The 20,604-nt window shown below is 44.3% G+C and overlaps 1 protein-coding gene across 2 annotated transcripts; it reads left to right on the forward strand.

The window, feature by feature from the left end:
• The first annotated feature begins 831 nt into the window (after window positions 1–831).
• Window positions 832–20,322, forward strand: HLX (H2.0 like homeobox). Of its 2 annotated transcripts, XM_086927933.1 has the most exons (4): window positions 832–1,513; window positions 3,248–3,427; window positions 5,367–5,551; window positions 19,227–20,322. In XM_086927933.1, the coding sequence occupies exons 1-4, from the start codon at window positions 1,069–1,071 to the stop codon at window positions 19,587–19,589; spliced, it is 1,173 nt and encodes a 390-aa protein (XP_086784059.1). In that variant the 5' UTR covers window positions 832–1,068; the 3' UTR covers window positions 19,590–20,322. The 2 variants fall into 2 exon arrangements, with proteins under 2 accessions (XP_086784059.1, XP_086784058.1); XM_086927932.1 differs by lacking the exon at window positions 3,248–3,427 and having other exon boundaries at window positions 912–1,513.
• Window positions 20,323–20,604: the final 282 nt, after the last annotated feature.

Here is a 20,604-nt window from a genome sequence, read left to right on the forward strand (position 1 = left end):
TGTTTGAGGATTTAAATACAATCAGTAATAATAATAAAAACAATATAATTAGGTAATTAATTATCATTACCAATAATAATATTTCGGTTGGTGTTATTATTGTTGTTTTTATTATTCGTGCTGCACCAGTAAAAGTAATACTTAATTTCGAAAAAGTTAATGGTTATATGGCTATTAATATTAAAGATAGAACAAGTGAAAGAATACAAAAGAACAGATCCGGTCGTTCTTTAAATATGGTCTAAAGTTGCACGGCATTTTATCGAATGGTCAGCATTAAATGTAATTTCTTACTGGTCGGTTGTTGTACATGTACTTTCTTTGTAATTTTGATTTAGTCCAAAAATAGATGCAAGGTTACATTGCACAGGCACCAGGTGTGTGTGCTTAATAACAATTGCAATAATATTAGCAGGTCCAGCAAGGAATTGAGGGTGCAGGACACAGTAACAGGAGGGATGAGTACCGACATCCAGCGCCTTGACTTTCCCAGTGAAGCATACCGCACCTGGCGCTACGTCCCAAAAGCTTGAACCTAACTAGCGGGAGCCGCTCCTCTCCAATTTGTTTTGCTATTTTCCTAGGTTTTCGAAAACGCACAGGAAACAAAATTAAATGTTATTTTACTCTAAATATTTGTTTGGTCCTTGATTAAAGTGGCGGCAGATTGTTTATGCGAGCGAGGACAGTTCTTGTGCTGAAAAGTGCAGCGCTCGCTTCTTCCTCCCGGCTCGGGGGCGTGCTCTCAGCGGTCCCACCCGGGTCCAGCCTACATAGGCCGCGCCCAGCTCCTTTCACTTCATTGTGACTCAGGCGTCAGGAGGCCAATCAGCGCAGCCGGATTGTGCAACTGCTAGAGCTGGGCGCCGGCCGAGCGCTGAGAGTTTACTCAGAGTTCGGAGAGAGCGGTCCAGGCGGAGAGAGAGGAGATATAGCGCTGGGAGAGATAGCGCTGAACAGGAGAGACAGTCGGAGAGGATAGCGCTCGGTATCCTGCGTCTGCTAGGGCCTGAGGTCCTTCTGCCTCTGCCAAGGATTCTTTTTTTCCCTAACTTCCAGGCTCGGGCCATGTACACCACGGCGGCCGGGCTGGCCCCCTTCTACTCCTCCTCCTTCAGCCTCTGGTCCGCATACTGCTCGGGGGCCGCGGTGTACCCGGCACTGGACAGCGCCAAGAAGCCGGCGCCATCCTTCTGCATCGCAGACATCCTGCACCCCCGGCAGCAGTCGCAGGCTGGCGGAGAAGCGACCGAGGGCCTGCAGCCGGGCCCCTCGCACCTGCAGGCCTCCTCTCCCGTGCGGCCCACGCCCGTGGACCCCTACAGCCCACGGCTGTCCCCGCTCTCCGCCTACCACCAGCACCCCCGGCTGGGCTGCGGCTCTCCTGGAGGGCGCTACACCATGGGCTGTTCAGCACAGCCCGCCCCGGCCAGCAAAGACCTCAAGTTCGGTATCGACCGCATCCTGTCTGCGGAGTTCGACCCCAAAGTGAGAGAAGGCAACACTCTGAGAGGTAAGTCGAGGCTATGCTGTGTATTCGGTACTGTAGCACGCATTTCAACAAACCTGACACGACACCTCAGTCTGCACTCACCCCATGTTTCACCTCTGCAGGGGGTATTGTGCTCCCTGTAGTGATATATCAGCCATACGAGCACGGTTTAACAAAGGGCCCTGACGTCATCTATGCCAACATTCAGTCAAATCTGTTGATTGCCACAAGGTCAGTGTCAGAGAAAGTTCTGTATATCGTACATGGAGCCATCTTTCCTCGAAAGTCAAACAATATATAAAGATGGCACAGCAGCATGTTTGCAGGAAATTATTATATACAATGTATAGAAAACCCTTGAAGTTTGCAGAGGAGGCCGCTAACTCAGTCAACTGACGGTTTATCCGCGAGATAAGATTATTTCCTTTCCTGTCGCTCCCCATGAAAGAGTGGTGGAATCCAAGGAACGGGCCACACGGTATTGGACTTAGTACACATTGGCTCCCACAGGAGCTGCCAGGGTGCTTTGCAGTGTGTAGAAAAGTACAGTGTGTGTGGGACCTTGAATTGCATTCAATTAGCTGGCATTTTAGCAGCTGGTACAGTTAGGAAAGCAGTAAAATAAACACATACGTGCTGCTATATCTCCGGAGACCCCCTCTCCACAGAAGTACACGATGGAATTAAGGGTACCTTTGAACTTTCCATTGAATGGATTGACGTCACTGGGTGCATGTGTGGTAAGGGCACAGCACAAAAAGCTGATGTCGTTTCCCCGTGAATTCGGAGTTTCGTCTTCTTCCAATAGTTAAAAAATTCTGATTGTGACTCGTGCCGGTCGAATAATGTCACGGTGAGGTGGATGGAGTGTCACTGAAGCACATCGTTTCCCTTCCGTGACGACATTCACACCCTATAACCAGGAGAGTCCACTCGCGCGCATGCATGCAGTCGATATGTCTATTCCCTGTCCCGCACAGTACTCCAAGATCATGAATTCCGAACTCTGCGGGTTAGCCGGGATTCAGGCATACACTGGGTTGTGCCTGTGAGGAGGTATTTTTCCGACACCTGGTGTGCAGCAGAGAAGGGTTGTGCCTCAAATCGCAGTCTGCGTTGGGGCCTTCTATGGTCCCCAATGAACCCATCTGAAACAATAAGTGTGCTAAACTGCTCTTAAGGGCCATCCAGGGTAGAGAAAGCGCAGTTCTCATTGGCAGATCCTGCATCTCTAAACAATCACCACAATAGACGCTCTATCTAGATTGCTGCTTCTTTTGATGATGCCAGCTGAGGGTGTGAGGTGTAGTGTGACATCATGAGTCTTGTCTGTGTCTTAAAGGGACCATCCATTAAAGACGAGGCGCAGTTCTCATTGTCTAGTCCTGCATCTCTTACAATCACTGACAATAGACGTTCTAGAGTTATGCTTGCTTTGATGGTCAGCTGAGAGTTTGAGGTGTGCTGTGACATCATGAGTTTTTTCTGTGTCTTAAAGGGCCCGACAAGTGTAGTGTGGTCTATTTACACATAGAGCAGTACTCCTGCCGCACACTCTCAGCGCCAGTGGGAGGGGGGATCTGGGTGAAGGCTGCATTCCTGCGTGCCTTGAAATCACCACCTTATTGGTAAAAACGTAAGTCGCCATGGATTACATTTGCACGCAGCACACACACACACGCACCATACAAAGTGCAGGATGTCGAGTCAGCAGTATTCTAATAACGGAGCCTCTGCTTGTTTCTGTGACCACAGATCTCACCTCCTTAATAAGCGCGAGCCGGCAGACCGGGGCTCACGCCCCCCACTTGCAGTCTTCATCCGGCCAGTACTTCGCAGCGCTAGAGCCCGGTCCCGAGGCCTCCTCCGTCCTGGGACCCCTACACACACATCCACGGAGCACAGCGCAGCAGCAGTTTCAGGACACGTTTCCAGGTACATTCCTGCCTCTTCCTCTATCAGACACCCCCGCCCAGGCTGGGAGACCACCCTCTGTTCCCTCTTTTGTGTTGTTCAAGACAGTGTAGCGTAGAAGGGAAATTTCTTTTTTTGTAGCAAAAAAATACATATACCTTACGTCTGCGATATAATATCAACGTTTAATAACAGCTGTAACGATGTAAAGTAAACATACATGTGTTTAATTTACGGATATTTACTCTGGAAAAAATGTGCCTGGGGCATAGCCTATTAGTTCTAGCGCCTCATGCGATATGGACACACACTGGCACTGGAGCACGCCTAAAGATGTCTGCAGCAGTTTCATGGTGCTCAGGTACAAAAAATACATTATTCACAAGCCTTTGCACAAGAGCCACTTGAAATGGAGAAGGCCTCTGCAGTTGTGAGTCAGTGCAAATCTTTGTGAACATGGGACAAAACGGTGACCGAGTCTCTCCCTGGTGGCTGTGCCAGTGGGCCGCTCCCAGGGTGTAATGGGCCATTTTTTTTGCGTTTTGCGTTTAGGCCATTCTGCACTATGAAGAGACCCATTTTTGGGTCCGATGGTGTCTATTGGGGTTAGCTGGTATTTTATAATTTCTACTCAGTAGCGTTCTTGTTGCATTTTGGTGGTATGGTAATATAGTTCAATGTCCAAAAAAACGCACGTGTCACACCTGTGAAATTGGTCAGTTGTAATTTCCAGCGGAGTCCTTAGCAAATTACGAGCGGTGCAAATCGCAGGTGCTCGTGGTCCACGAGCATCTGCGATTTGTAACATAATAAAACATAGTTTACTCCATTAAATCTGCTGGGCTTTATAATTACATATCAAACGAACAATAAAGAAAAATATTGCACAAGAAGCGAAAATCGAAACGATTAAATGAAAAGACGATGACATAAATTATCACTTAGGAGGCACTGGGGTTAGTGGGGAAAGAGGCACAGCAGGCAAATTACCTAGTAGTGCTGACATCAGCTGATTCGTGCATCAGGTGCCGGTGCTGGCATCTTCCTACCCAATGCACGGAATTCCTGTTTTTACTTCCGGGAGAGGGCGCATAGAAGGGGCAATTGGAGTGCGCGGCCTGGCACAGAAAGGAAAACCCCTGCACTGACGTCAGGCTCATAAACTAATCTGCACTGGCATTGGGGGAGTGGGGGGGGGGGGCAGGAAGTTAGAGGTAGGGTGGGCATGGAAGATAAAAAAGGCTGCCTCATTAAAAAAAAGAAAACTCGAGGCACTTGTCTTTTTGTTCAAACGGCATGCAGTATTTGTCATCACCGATTTGTTGTATAAGACTTCGTCTTGAACAAATACTTTTGTGGATACATCTGGATCGACTGTATTATGCTTACGTTGAACCGTGTTTCACAAGAATTTGCTCAAATGCGTTCCAAAAGTACCACAGGCATGTTTAGATTTGTTCCAGTGGAAATCCTTTTTTAATGTGTTATACACATCAGTGGGTGGGTAGCAATAGGGTGCTCCGGACAAGTGTTAAAGTGCTCCAGTAGAAATGTCTGTTCCCGCTGTCTTCAAGTATTCGTAACCCCACTCCGCATGGAAGCTCTTATGCAGCCACACACCTCAGATGGAAACTGTGACCAATGGGAAAAATGCACAAAATGTGTGTTTGTTAAAAAAAATATATATATATAAATATTTATTATAAATGTATTTGTACACACTGCGGCTAAGTCCTAGGTTTACCTAAATCCCAAGCATTAGTGTGTCCATTGTGGGATGTGTGTGTGGGGTATGTGTTCTTGTGTGACGTGTTCTTGTGTGATGTGTGCCTGTGGGATGTGTTCTCTTGTGATGTGCGCTTGTGTGTTGGCATGTGTGCTCGCGTGTCCTGCTCTATGAGGGCCCTCTGCAGACATGTGGTGTAACACGCGCCTCTCTCCCTCCTCCCGCCCCACACAGGCCCCTACGCCGTGCTCACCAAGGACACCATGCCGCAGACCTACAAGCGGAAGCGCTCCTGGTCCCGCGCCGTCTTCTCCAACCTGCAGCGGAAGGGCCTGGAGAAGCGCTTCGAGATCCAGAAGTACGTCACCAAGCCGGACCGGAAGCAGCTAGCCGCTATGCTGGGGCTCACCGACGCGCAGGTGAGTTTCTTGCTGCGTGGGGCTGGTGGGGTGACTTGCGTGCGTGCGTGACCCCAGCGTGCGCCACACTGGGGAGAACGAGCGCCTCGCAAAGGGGACGCGCGTTCTCTTTGGCTTTATCATTTGATTGGAGGGCGAGAGATCTGCAGGAAATCGACAACCAATCGGTCTCTCAGTTGACCTCAGGTAACACAGATCTACAAATTACATATTTCCAGTTGAAACAAACAAGTGGTATTCTGCAATAAACTGGTGTGACTGCTTGCTGCGGATTGAGGCGGCGGCGGTAGCATTTTAGCAACTGCTCCAGCCTAAAGAGTGATGTTGTGGCGAAGTTCAATTTATCGGCTCAATTCTTTGTTGTCTTTCTTATCCACAATGGTTTTTAGTTTTTTGTTGTCCTCGTTTTTGTAACTGTGCGGTAAATAACGGAATGGCGGTAATCTAGGCCAAACTCGACCCTTCTTTTCTCTGTACGCCCCGGTGACAGTTTTTTCCGTGTCTAAAGAGGACTCTGGGTGGTGACGCCTTGGGAGTACCTTTTGGGGCATAAAAAAGGTTACCCTTGACTTTGAGTGAAGCAGGCGCCTCGTTTACCTCTATAAGCTCTGAGCAGCGGCTCTGATAAGGTCACCTTTCTCACGGAGGAGAAAGTTTCTCAAACAACACAACGAATTGTTCCTTTAAATACAATAAACCTAAGGATGAAAGTCCTATTCAGGGAAAATTCTGGAAAAACCAGTTAATCTATTAGAAAGCGTCGAATACCCAAAGAAAATGGAGTATGGCCATGCTATTAACACTCACATTGCAAAATTAATTATTAATTCCAGGGGATTAATCAATCCCCTGGAATTCTCCAAGGGAAAAGGGATGGTACTCGCAAGCTACAGAGGAGGTGGGCCAGGTTTTCCCCCGCAGACTTCAAGACCGGTTTGGAACAGGGAGGACCACCGGAAGGTCTGGGCCTAACAATTGATGGGGCGTGTGAAACACTCGATCGACGCATCCATGCTGCTTTGGACGCTACAGCACCATGGTCTAATAGGGGACCTATGCGGCGTACTAAATCCGCGGCTTGGTTTAATGAGGACTTAAAAAGGGCTAAGACCGTATGTAAGCGGTTCGAAAGAATCTGGAGACAGGATTACGCACCAGACCAAGAGAGGGAATATAAGCTGAACCTTAAAAAGTATCATGCTCTGATAAGGAAAACACGGGCAGATTATTATACTGAAAGGATTACTAAGGCCGATTGCTCCGCCAAAGAACTCTTCACAGTATATAAGGAATTATCCTCTCTGGCCTGTCTGGAAGAAAGAGCAGCTACCTCGGTGCAATCTTGCAATCAGATAGCTGACTACTTTAATAAAAAGGTACAGGATATATATGCTGCCTTCTCCAACACAGCCAGGGCCGGTTCTAGCGACCAAACCCTGCTGGATGAGGGACCTTCAGCCACAGATAAGCTGTGCGCTTTTCTGACTCCTGATATTGTTGAACTGAAAAAGGTGGCTGGAAGTATAAAATCAGGCTCTCCTAGAGATCCGGCACCCGCCAAAATTCTGAGAAGCAATATGGAGACACTAGCGCCGTATGTCAGACATCTCCTGTCACTGTCATTTGACTCTGGCACGGTTCCAACGACATGGAAACAGGCTGTGGTACTTCCACTTAAGAAGAAGCCACAGATTAACATCGCTCAAATGAGCAATTTACGGCCTATTTCACTTCTCCCTTACATCGCCAAAATAGCGGAAAAATTGGCGAACCAACAACTTACGGCTCACATTGAAACCCAACAACTCTATCACCCCACCCAGGCTGGCTTCCGTGCTCTCCACTCCACGGAGTCGGCTCTCCTCTATTCCACGGAGATGCTTAGGAAGCATGTGGATGAGGGTCAAACTGCGGCACTGATTCTTTTAGATCTCAGTGCCGCGTTTGACACTGTGGCCCATCACACACTGCTACAGCGCCTGAGAGAGGGAGGAGTTGCTGGCAAAGCGTGGCACTGGCTGAAGTCCTTTCTCCTTGGCCGCAGCTTTTGTGTGGAGCAGGGGCCTCATAGGTCCAGAGCTATCGCCCTGAGCCAAGGAGTTCCCCAAGGCTCGAGCCTAAGTCCCACTTTATTCAACCTCTATGTTGCCCCAGTGGCATCTATTGCGGAGAAACACGGGGTTGTTGTGGTGACTTACGCGGATGATACTCAGCTGGTTGTAGCTCTTTCTCAGCCAGCTGAGCAGGCAGCCAGTCAGTTTACATCCTGCCTGCAAGACCTGGCTAATTGGATGTCAAACAATTGTCTCAGATTAAATGGGGACAAGACGGAGGTGCTTATTGTAGGCAAGTCTCCGTCTGTTTGGACATCCGCATGGTGGCCCCAGACCCTGGGCCCCTTACCTCAACCTAAAGAACAGGTCAAGAATCTGGGTATTTGGATGGACTCAAAACTATCTTTTGAGTATCACACTAGACGTGTAGCTGGTACTTGCTTTGGCATTCTCCGTTGTCTGAGAAAGACACTCGACCTGCTCCCAGTGTCAGCTAGAAGGGCCCTGGTCCATGCCCTGGTGACTTCCAGGCTGGACTACGGGAATGCCTTATATCTGGGAGCTAACGTGAGATGTCTTCAACGCTTGCAAGGTATCCAAAATGCTGCTGCACGCCTAGTGTTATCACTGCCAAAAAGATCTTCCACCAAAAAGGCATTGGGGACGCTCCACTGGCTCCCAATTAAAGAGCGTGTCCAGTTTAAAATCCTGTGTATAGGCCATCGGATCGCTCACGGTAAGTGCCCGAGTTTCCTGAGGAATCTGCTCACACTGTATAAACCAACTAGGCCCCTCCGGTCGGAGGGCACTGGGCTAATGTGTATCCCGAAGGTTTGCAGGGCCAGGATGGGCGGCAGATCCTTCCGCCTTCTGGCAGCACAGAGTTGGAACACTCTTCCTCTCAGACTCCGGATGGAGCCGTCTGAAAGAGTTTTCCGCAAGGAACTCAAGACACATCTGTTCCCCAAATATTGAAGCGCTCTTTTCTGGCTGTGTTAGGGATCTTTTGGCCACTATTAGCGCGGGGACACACTGACTAGTGTAACCAGGCGCTTTATAAGCTCAGTTAAAAAAAAAAAAAAAAAAAAAAAAAATAAATGCCGAGCAGGGAGGAAGTTGTATCAGCGCTGGTTTCAAAGAATACCCGAAGGGCATCACTAGGCCATGGTTAGCGCTCTGGAGAGGGCAGTTTGGAGGTCAGTTCTCTTGTTATCTAAATCTAGAATGTATATGAGTCACGGTAGGATCATGTCGATTTACAGGAAGAGTCGCAAAATGTTATCACCTTTTCTGAATCATTGCGGAATATTCTTTAGGGTCATTGTTTGTGACGTCATTGATGCCTTGAGTTTAGGGCGTAGACGGCCCTGAAGGCTAGATACCTAGAGAGCACGCCTGTTGCTATTGTATTTATGAAAACATGGCCGAAGTATTTGATTATTGGTTCTCCATCTACAGCCCCAGGGCTTTCTATTTTTATTACAGTTTTAGCCCTCTATTTTTTAGGACTTGTGTGACTCCTGCCGCCATCTTTATTTACTAGCAGAACACACAATCCTCAAAGTAAGCCTGTTGTGTGCATTAGAAGGAGTACATTAGCTTTTCTGAAAAAATGTTAATTTACCTGGCACCAGAAGCGGTAGTAAGAAGCAGAAAACACAGACTCATTAAACAAGTGGTAAGTGATGCCAGTCTGTACTGCTTATGGGGTTATTATCAGTGGATATACCCCAGGGAATTCGCACATATAACCTACCGAACACTGCGTGCCTCTAATACCCCAGTTATAACATGAGCACATAAGACCTCTGGCCGCATCAAGCCAGCTTATAACACTAATAAGAAACTACAGATAGCCTCCGTGCCTTCTACTTACTGCGGCTCAAAGACTCGACTTTCCAATGGAATCCTCAGAGTCCTAAGAGAAGGCACTGAACCAAATGGCACCCATGTAAACATATACAAAGTTGTGTGTGGTGAACTTTGGTGGTATCAAGGCCTGAAAGTGAATAGCCACCTGTTGGATGTCACGGCACCTTCTGTTTCATGTGCCTTGAAGCGGCTGAGGAGCCACGACAGTGCTTCAACAGCCCCCCATTAAAAATAATTAATTCCACCGATTGCAGACAGAGATGGCTGCGACCACTGGCTTTACGGAAACCAATATCACTCACCATAAATGACATAAGTAAACCTCTCTCTACTTTGGGAAGGACTGTATTGTACTTTCCAGCAGAACCAGGGATTTTTTTTTAGATCTTAATATATTTTCTTGCGGAGCAGTAATATATATTTTCCCGAAAAGTGTAGTGTGCCTATGTCCAGAACAATATATTTTTTTTAGTTGAACATTGTTATACATTAATGACAGTTTTGTATTTTAGCATCATTTTATTATATAGAATTGCAGCGGAATAGTATAGTATTTTTAGCCGATCAATCTCATATTTTGATCAAATATTATTGCTTTTTTGGTAGAATAGTAACTGGATTTAAATAATTTTATTCGATGTGTTTTTTTGCGGGAAAACATATAGATTTTATTTACAAGCCCCTGGCGCAGCCGGTACGTCACTTATTTCTGTGTTAAAAGTGACGCACCGACGGCGCAAGGACCTTGTAAATTAGCCCCTATGTTTTTCCTCTGGAAGGTATAGTGGCTTCAAATAGCCGCATTTTACTGTTTTGTTTCACAGTAGATTGTTGTTTTTTTAGTCGCCCTTTGTAGTCGTGCGTTGACCTTCTTGGCTGCTCGCCAAAGCATCATGTGTACTTTGGCAGATGTATATTTCAAGCATGTGCAGTAAACAAGCAATGGTGCACGCCGAGTGACATACACACATCGCTGCTTCCGGACTTTATTTCTAAAAAGAGAATTAACAGTACAGATATAAAGCCGAGCCAGCCTGGATTGTGAAATTGTGCAAGCCGAGATGGAGGGAAGTGAAATTGCCGTTTCAGTTTTCAAATGCATTTTGCAGCAGCTGCACGACTGATGGAAACACGTTATTCGGTCGGTGCCACAGGGGTGGGCTGCCCGAGAGCAGCAGATTCTCTCTTTTAAACGGGTCTTAGCACACCGTGCTGCGTGCAGCTCCGCCGAGAGGGCGCAGAGCAGCACGGGCCGTGTAAAGCAGGAGAGAGGAGCTGCGCAACCTGAACTAGAAATAACGTTTTTTTGTTAAAATCTGCAAAATATGTAGCAGACGATGGGATATGTGGCACAAGTGGCAAGTTTATAACTATGTAGAAAATGCAGTAGCAGCCAAATCACGTACTTCTATTGACCCTGCGTACAGAGTGTGTCCAATGCACAGTACATCTAAAGAGACGGCGCAGAGTAGGTCAGAGCGCTGGGTGATTAACTGAGAACAATAGCGCACAGGGCATTTAACAAGAGGGTTCGAGGGAGCACAGTGCAGATTAGAAGAGGCGTAGAGCAGCGGGGGTAGACAGGTCTGATGAGAGTGAGCAGAGCACCTAACGGGGCCGGGTGTCTGATGAGCAGGAGCTCTGCTCAGAAGGGCAAAGGGTGGCAGCATCCCCTTCCTGACATCTCTGTTGGGCTCTGTTGGCATGCCTGTGACCTGCCTACCACCTAAAACTGTCAGGGCTGCTCGTGGTCACTTAGACGACAGCCAACACAGTACTTCCTTGTGGACACTTAGTAGGATAAGATATTTGGCAATTTTTATCCAGGTCATAAGTTGGGCACAAGAGGCCTTTGGGTAATATATATTTTTTGCATCCTTAGTATCACTGCAGCCTCAACGTGCCTTTTCTGTATAATTTTCGGTACCTATAGTGGAAAAAACATTTTGCCATACCCCAACTAGGGAGTCCTGCGATAAAGAAAGAAAGACTATTTATCTAATGCTGACTACCTCATACAAAACACTTTGCAGACGGGTAGCACGCTTGCTTGCGAGAGCCCAGTGTTAGCAATTTAATTATGTGTTATGGTTGTATGTCTTTCTGAAAACGTGCCTCTAACTTGCAATTTTTTTATGTCTGCCTATGGACGTACATGCCCATCCATGTGTCTAGCTGTCGTCTCGCTGACTGCCTGGCTAATCCTGAGTGGATGGTGGTGTCACAGGAGCCCTGCTGAAGCATTAGCTTCTTGTTATTTATCTTCTATAAGTTGCATAAATAATTCATATCACTTGTTCATATTTATAATATCACAGGAAAACAACAGCAATTTAAACACGCAATACTTGCAAACCCAAGAATTCATAGGGATTACATCACACCTGTAATTTATTTTCAATAATCGAAATGAAAGACGTGTTCTGCGAAGCCGGGTTTCTAGCTGAATGAAAGCTTCAAATAATAGGATAAAACAGTATCACAAAGCTCACGAGTAACAAGAATATTCTCATATTGACACATTTTCATTAATTCTTGGAAATCACAGATTTCAATCAAACGGAGGAATCAAAATATGTATTGTTGAATGTAGTATAAAAATACATAGCACGTAAAATGTATTATTGTGCAGTATTGTACACACATGAAGGGGTGGAGAGAAGTGAACAAAAACAACCCCAACACGTCCCACAAAACAAAAAAATTAATTGTTTTGAAAAAACTGCCCTCACTCACACACCGAAGTGTGTGACATGCTTCATCATCGGGTCTGCTTACAATACGTCCAGGTGTAGCCACACTCTGGACGGAGCATAGGGGGGGGGGGGGGGGTTGAACAAAACAAGACCACAGAATAACAATACGTGACCAAACAACATACATATAACAGAAACACAAAAAACACAATTAGTGATCAGTGAATATCACCATGTGACTGGAATTGGTGCGCAACACGTGCAGTTGAGGGAAATAGTGTTTAAAACTGGTTTGGGGATACCAAACAACAACTTTATTAATAGGTTCCACAACCAGGATTAAAAAGAAAAAAAGGATGGGCGCTGTTTCCAAGAGACAGATTAGAGTTCTCTAAACAGCCCTCCTAATACCGCCTTTGCCAACATGTTTCGACCGACTTACTGTGCCAAGAAGGTCACCCCGGTCTTCTTCAGGGCATGTGTCGCCACCAGTGCCACTATCGGTCACACCGTAATTCGGTTAGAGATCCGATATGTTAATCACATATGATTCCAGTTGAACCAATATGTGTAGAGGGGCTCCCAACAATCCGGGAAACATATACAAGTTTATTGCATGTGTAAACTCAACATGGCGTCTCGCAGGCCGGTGTCCCAAGAACACAACTGTTCCGAGGAACCCTCCTCGTGGGTTACCCTGCTGATTAGATCGCCGCGCGTAATACCTTCTCAGAATTTGAAAAAGTGTAGATAGTTCTTGAGGTCTCTGCGTCCTCAAACATTCCTGTAGAATAAAACACTTGCAATAGGTATTTTTTTTAAGTACCCTAATTTACAGAAGATTTTCTATGAAAACTTTATTTTCCCATAATATGTTTTTCTGAAAAGCTGTTATTTTTACTGTACTTCTCAGAATTTATTGTAGGAAAACTTTTTAGGGTAGACATTTTTATTTGTTTTTAAAATCAATATCAAGAGCCACCTCATATCCCATTAAAACACGTTATTCCTCTTCAACGGGCCAGTGGATTGGGATTTTAAAACTTTAATTGAAAAAAAATGGAAGACAAACTAAATGACAGCCAGTATAAATGATTACGTTTTTCTTTGTCACATAATCTACCACTGAGCCTGCCTCCACAAATAGTTCCTGCCATCAGTAAGCAGAAGAGAGCCCGCTTTTACAAATAAACCGGTCAGGCCTAGTGCCTGTTACTGTTTTTCTTCATTTAAAATAAATAAATAAATGCATAAAAAAAATAGAAGACTTTTACAAAACTTTTCTTTCCTCATATACAAATAAAAGCGCAAATGATTTTTAAAAGGGTCAGTATCTTGCTTAAAAAGAAAAACTCTTGTAAGTTCTGACTATGTCTCTTCTGTTGAGTTATGTACTAAACGTTCTTCCCCAAGCTTCAGAAAGGTATAGCTGCCATAAGGAAGTCATGTTTTTATTACCTTTTCTAAACCAAGAAAAGTAGCTATATTGTGAGTCCCAGGTTTGCATGTAGCAGTAAATTACAACTTTAAAAACATGTAGGAAACCGCTCTGTTTTTTCATAGAATTATTTGTCCCTCTCATCCTCTTTCCTCGTCCATCCCCGGCACACTTGATGTCACTAGCGCTCCCTCTGACCAGCGGCGTAGGCAGTGTGTCAAGGGCCTCAGTGCAAAGAAGACAGCGGGCCCCTTCCTTTGGCTGCTTTTTGAATCACCAATAATCAGGGTTAAGTTGGCCCCCGTGGGCTCTGGTGCCACTGCACCCGCTGCACCTATGTAAACTATGCCCCTGCATCTCACCCTTTCTGCAGAAGACAACTCCCAACCTTCCAGCTATATATTGTTTGCAGATAAGTATTGGAAGCACACTTGCAAATCTTCATCAATGCACCAAAAGTTAAACAAACTGGTATATGAAACCTCTTTGTGTGGGTTTTTACGACCAGTTTTCCGGCAAAGCCATCGAGAATACCCACAGGTGAAATTAGGGGAAAACAACACTTGTGTAAATTAGCTGCTCCCATTTGATGACGTGTTCCTCTTCTTGAAACTTTGTGAATATTGTGTGACTTATCTACGCATAGGTTACTTACATTCACACTGGTAAATCCATTTCAAGTGTGTAAACCTCTTTTGTACGTCTGTCTCTGCAGGCCTTTACTCTCTTTCCCCTTGACCACCAGTGACCATAGCCTTCGGTAGAAGATTAAATAATCCTATTCCCTCCAGGAAGATTCTTGATTTTAAACTCCAAGTGATACATCCTTATGTACTTATCACTAAATGGAAAATAATTTGTATAAGTAGAAAATTAGAATGTTGAGAGCGCCATTGAAGAAAGTGGAGTAGCTCTGGGCTTATAAGGCTGGTATACTTCCAGACCTCCAATATTCCAATGTTTGTCTTCATGTTTCTCCCTTTTTAATTCAGAACATTCTACCCTTAGTGGGTGGAATATTTAAATAGCCCTATAGCCCTTCTGCCTCAGGCTACACCGGGTCGCCCGAGTGTAAATTGCTATTTGTTACAGTTGGCGGTGGGAGAGTCAATATGAGCCACTCAAGGCTTCTTCTGTTAGTTAGCCAAGGCCCCTCCCCATAGTGCACAATTTTAAAAAACAGCAAATGTTTGCTTATATCATGTATCCTAACCTGATATGGATGGCAGTGCACGGTGAGAGTAACGCTAGGCCCTCGCACAACCTGCAGCAGATGACCATTCCGTGCTGTGCTTTACCCATTTGTACAGTGAGGGCTGGATGATTGGATGCAGGCCCTGCTCCCAGCCCGTCGAACTTGCCAACCGCTGTTGCGCATAGGCTTTGGCCATGTGCAGCAGAACTAGAAAGTAGGCCCTGCCCCCAGCACGCCACGTTCAGTCAACCCATGCGGTGCACAGCTTTCAGCCGTATCCAATAGGGCCAAACAACAGCGTTTGGCCTGCAGTAAGGCCCTCCTTTGAAACATGTCGAATGCAATCAACCACCAAAATGCATGGCCTTCAGCCACATCCAGCGGGTCCTGGCCTACGGCACAACCCACCACTGGTGATCAACCCATGGATTTTAGGATTCAGCAATCCTGATGACTCCGGGGATCCAAGATTCTGGAGTCCTGCACAAGATCTATTAATCCCACAAAAAATGGCAAAGGCACATCCAAGTGTAAAGTTCTACTTTCCTGTCGTGTATGGTGTAGGTTGGTTAGCTGTTTTTCTTTATGGGCGAGTAAAGAATCCTATGAGATTTAAATGCGAAATGTCACTTTTTTTGACCACCTTGTTTTGTCCCCCACTTGATGGATCTGCTTGAAGCGTTCCATGCCGAACCGAATTGGATTGACTTTTTTGGGGAAGCTTTTGTGCAGATTTGTCAAACGGTTCTAGAGTTATTAAATACAAAAAAAGAACTTTTCATTTGAAAGTCAGAACTAATCAGACCTAACCATAACTCCAAAGTTGCTATCACAGCTCTTGTAATAATTCATGTTTGGGTGTTTTTATTGCCCGAAATTCAAAGGTGTAAAAACGCATGTTTCAGAAGATTCAATCTTTCTTTGTTAAATATGAGTTTTTTCATGATAGTTGTAGCCTCTAAGGCACTTTGGAGAACTTTAATATTGTGAGTGCCAATTGAAAGCAGAGACAGAGTATCGAATTGAGTGGTATGAATAGCTAAATGATGCAACAAGGAAGACAAATAATACGACTTTACAGCATGTTTTGTGGCAGGATGATTTTAATCCATTTCAGCTAGAATAATTATTTCTTCTTGAAACCTGCAAACTATGTGCCAAATTGTATGGCTGGTGTGGTAAGACACTAATTATTCAGTAACCTCAGAAGGCACACCATTACATAGTTTCAACGGCTCTGACCATTGTTTATTGTTTTATCAACAATCGATTAATGAAAAGTAAACACAATTTAAACATTCTAATGCAATCAGTTCCCATTGTTAGCTGCACCTTGAAGAGAACAAATTTAACAGTCTCTCCTCCCTAGACAGAATGGATCTCTAAATTTCTCTACTGTCGAATGTATAAGTAAGCACTAGCTTCAGCTTTGCTCTCTCTACATTTCAGACATCCACGCAGTATCAGCCAGCATTAAAGTTATGATCTGTAATTATTTCCCTTTTTGTTAAACAGTTTATGGGTTAAAGTCCCCTATAAAAATATTTATTATACAAATACATAATAAGTCACTTGCAGTATGGTCCTGTATTGCCTTTTTGAAGGTCTGGTGAAATTTAAGATATCACCAGAATTCATTGATGGCGATTTTGAACCATAGTTTACTGCTTTTTTTATTTCCCCTGTCTCTCAAAACGGGATACACAGTTACAAACATACCTGACATTCAGATGTGGAAAAAGTGAGAAATAAACTGTACAAATCACAGTTAAAGTGAGGTTACGCTAGTGCGGCAAGCTATGGGTTTGATGGCCTGGGATTGAGTTACTGTTTGGGTAGGGTATCATAACTGCTAAATTTCAGGATTTTTTAGTTTTTGGCTTTACTTTGACAGTCATTTATTTAGGTGATATTTTTCACTTTCGAATGTTACAATATATGCAGGAACTGAACTATAATGTTTTTAACTGTAGTTTTTGTAGTCGGTTTTTGTGTTACCTTGAAAGTAATATAAGTATCTGGACTGCAAATTAGGGAAATGATATGTATGAAGTAAATTCTGGTGCAAAATTGGAATCGCAAAATTTGCGTTCCTTATTTTGCAATTGCATTTAATGAATCGCAAATTTTGCGATTCCCTAAATGCAATGTATGAAGCCAAAAACATTTCCAAAATGCCCTTAAGGAATCACAAATTACCACCAACTTCTAGTTTGTGGTAAGTTGCGATTTCCTTTAAAAATGCACATTTCAGCATTTTTCATAGTGCCATGTGACGCACATACATGCCCTTAGGGCATGTATGTGCGCCACATGTGCACGCATGCATATTTCAGGGGTGCAACAGGGTGTCCTTTGGACACCCCTGCACCCTTGAAATTATTCTCAATTTGCGATTTTCAAATTGCGAATCGCAAAATTGAGAATACCTTCCCATTCATTCCTATGGGCCTCCTGGCCCATAGAAATGAATGGGAAAGTATTCCTTAAGTGTGATTCGCAATTTTGCTAATCGCAATTAAGGAATACTAAGAATTCACAAAAAAAAAGCGAATTTGTACATACATACCAATTTGCGATTCTGAAATAGCGATTTCTTAAAAATCGCTATTTCAGAATCGCAAATCAGTACCTTCATACATATGGCCCTCAATCTCGTATTTTGTGCATTTCTTCTCCCTTTTCTGATGGGAACTGATCATTAGGTTACTAGTTTTCTCTGCAAAGCGTTCACACATTATGGAATTCGTGAGTTTGGGCGAGTTTACTAGTTTCAAGATGGTGGAAATATAACCCACGCACTTCATCAGCCAATCTCATTTATTAGAAAATTCAAATTTTACTGATAAAAGTCACACATTGACTGTTTGCAGATCAACCGCCCAAGATATACAAAAAAGTGTAACTTTTCAAGTCCCCTGAGGCCTTTTTCAAAGACTTCTGTTTGGATTTACCCTAAATAAAATAAAGAATGCTTTCTGAGTGAACTTCTACATGGGACCCCCAAAATGGTCATGAATAGTGGTTATACTGTGCTTATATGCACATGGTTTATGTCATAAGATTTTTTTTCATATATATTTGTTTTAGCAACGTATTTATTCAAACCTGGATTAAAGGGGTTAACTTTATGCAGCAAGATAAAATCACTTGCCCCGGAGAACTTTACTTTACACATATATATCCTTGCATAAACATTCTTGAAATGTCACCATTACACCATGTGGCATGATTATGCTGCGTTCATATAATTTTTTTAGTGCAGGAGCACGGGGACACATTTGCACTTAATAAAATGTGTGAAGAGTGCGTATTAATTAGTCAAATTGATTTAACTAACATATTAACATATATTTTCTCTGCCATGGAGAAAAAATATACATATATTTTTCTTTAAGGTAGAGGAAATAAATGTTATTATGTTATTTATAGTAATTTTTATTAATAAACCATGCGTTTCCCTGTGTGTGTGTGTGGAGTTTGGATAGCCTCACAACTGTATTGCAAAATGTTACAGAGAAGTTGTCTTGAAATAATTTTATTAGCTAAATGTTTCCTAACAATGTTGACATCTTAAATTGAAATATATGCATATTTTAGAAGCGACTGGGTGATTTCTCAGTGTAAAGTGCAACATAACCGTAACACAGGGTTGGCACCACAACATTTTTTATGCATTAGGGATGGACACATTTTTATTACGTACATATAGTCGAACACAATTGAAAAATTTTGCCGTCCGTGTAGTTTTCTGAATTTCTTGATTTAACTACCCACGTGTAGTTAAAAATCGACTGCCTCCCTATGCTATTTCCTGCTCCAGGAGGCCCCATATGTACCAGAGAACATGAAGTGGTGGAATGGAAGCTGCACCCTGTTATGATCAGTGGAATGAGGTGGGGGTGGCAGTAGGGACGGCCTTTAGTTAGCGTTGGTAAAGTAACAGCAGTTGTGTCGGAGGGGCAGACGTGAGCTGCCCCATCAGGAATGTTTGTGTGAGAGCAAGGGCTCAGATGAGGGGACAATGTGGGCTGCTGTTGTGCCAGTCTGTTTCATTGCACATTGAATGAATTAATACATTAATTAATGGGGTATTTGTAAAGGACCAGAATATTTGTTATAGGTCTTAGTGGTCACAAGACAAATCCCTTACAACGTAAAGAGTCCTTCATGTTTTTTGAACTTTGCAAACGTCATACTTTACAAAGCTCCCCAAGTGAAAAGAAAATGCTAGTTTATGAGTCCAAGGACTTCACAACTGTGCACAGCCCTATAATGCATACACACATCCAAAATAAACTCGTAATATGAGGAACAGTTGATGAAGCAACACAGCTGGTGTCAGACCAGCAGTTTTGCATGCTTTTCCTGTTTGTTTACATTTCTTTTCCTGACCACAGTGTTTTTTTCTGTGCTTTAGGTGAAGGTCTGGTTCCAGAACCGGCGCATGAAGTGGAGACACTCCAAAGAAGCCCAGGCGCAGAAGGAAAAGGAGAAGGAGGAAGAGCCCGAGAAGCCTGGGAGCGGCTCAGGGTCGCTGGAAGTGGACCCAGAGAACAGCCTGAGCAGGTCTGAGGCAGAGAGTGACAGCAGCGACTCCGAGTCCTTGGATATGGCCCCGAGTGACAGTGAGAGGACTGAAGGTGGAAGCGAGATCCACCAGGCCAGTGTCATCAAGGGTCCCCCGACCACGACCACCCTCACCGCCACCAGCACGGATGTGTGCGCACAGCAGCCATCAGTGCTCTGCTCAGAATCACGGACCTTACAGACCACCCTTTAAGCCACAATCCTCCCCTGGGACTCACAAACTAATAATTTATGTTATGGACAATGAAAGGGCATCTGCCATAGGGCATAGGCCATGCCAGGTGGGTTCTTCTGTAGTGCCAGCACAGTAAACGTCAATGCCCCAAGTGGCGACTCCAGCAGAGTGCCTTCTGGCCTAGTAAGAAAAATGCCAGTGAACCCATCAAAGTCCTTTCTGACGTGGTCCAGGAAGCTTCAATGGCACAGACCCACAATATAGCAAAGACTGTCCATGCCCAAGGCGAGAGACTTCAGTGCCTTTGACTGTGAAACCTGCAACATCCCTCCAGGGCATGAAGAAAAATTCATTGGAATAGGTAGAAGATGCAAGGATGTAAAACTTCTTGTGAACCATTATGGCCCACAGCGTGATCCCTAGAGATCTACATTGTCCTCTGGTGCTGTCTGATATGACCTCGAACAGCCACTTGTAAATACCCTGGTGAACACAAACACGTTTTATTTGCTTTGCCTTTAACTTGTTGTGTGGTTCCTTCTGCCAATGTTGGCCTTCGCCCTCCTGCCAGGCTCTCTCAGGCCCCAGAGTATGCCAGCGGGTGACCCTCCACCGTTAGCCACTGTGGCTTGACATAATGTGAAATTGATGAAAAACATCCACGAATTTCAGAACTTGCCTTTTTATGACCACCCATGATATCTGCACTGAAAATAATGTAAATAAAAGTTTTATTATGATTTTTAACATATATTTGAAATGATCTCATTATGGGTAACACATTGAGGGCGTTTGGAATAAATCATAGTTCTTGGGCCCGATTCACAAAAGTAATCTGAGACGAAAACCTAACTTTACAACTTTCGGTATTCACAAAAGGCATTTAGGAGCAGTAAAGTTAGGAATCCTAACTTTACTGCTCCTAAATACCTTTTGTGAATACCAAAAGACGTGAAGTGAGGATTTTGTCTCAGTTAAACTTAAGTTTTGGTTAACGTAAGACCAAAACTTAAGTTTAACTGAGTCAAAATCC

The sequence above is a fragment of the Lissotriton vulgaris genome, chromosome 6 (genome assembly GCF_964263255.1).
Source record: "Lissotriton vulgaris chromosome 6, aLisVul1.2, whole genome shotgun sequence".
NCBI lineage: Eukaryota > Metazoa > Chordata > Amphibia > Caudata > Salamandridae > Lissotriton > Lissotriton vulgaris.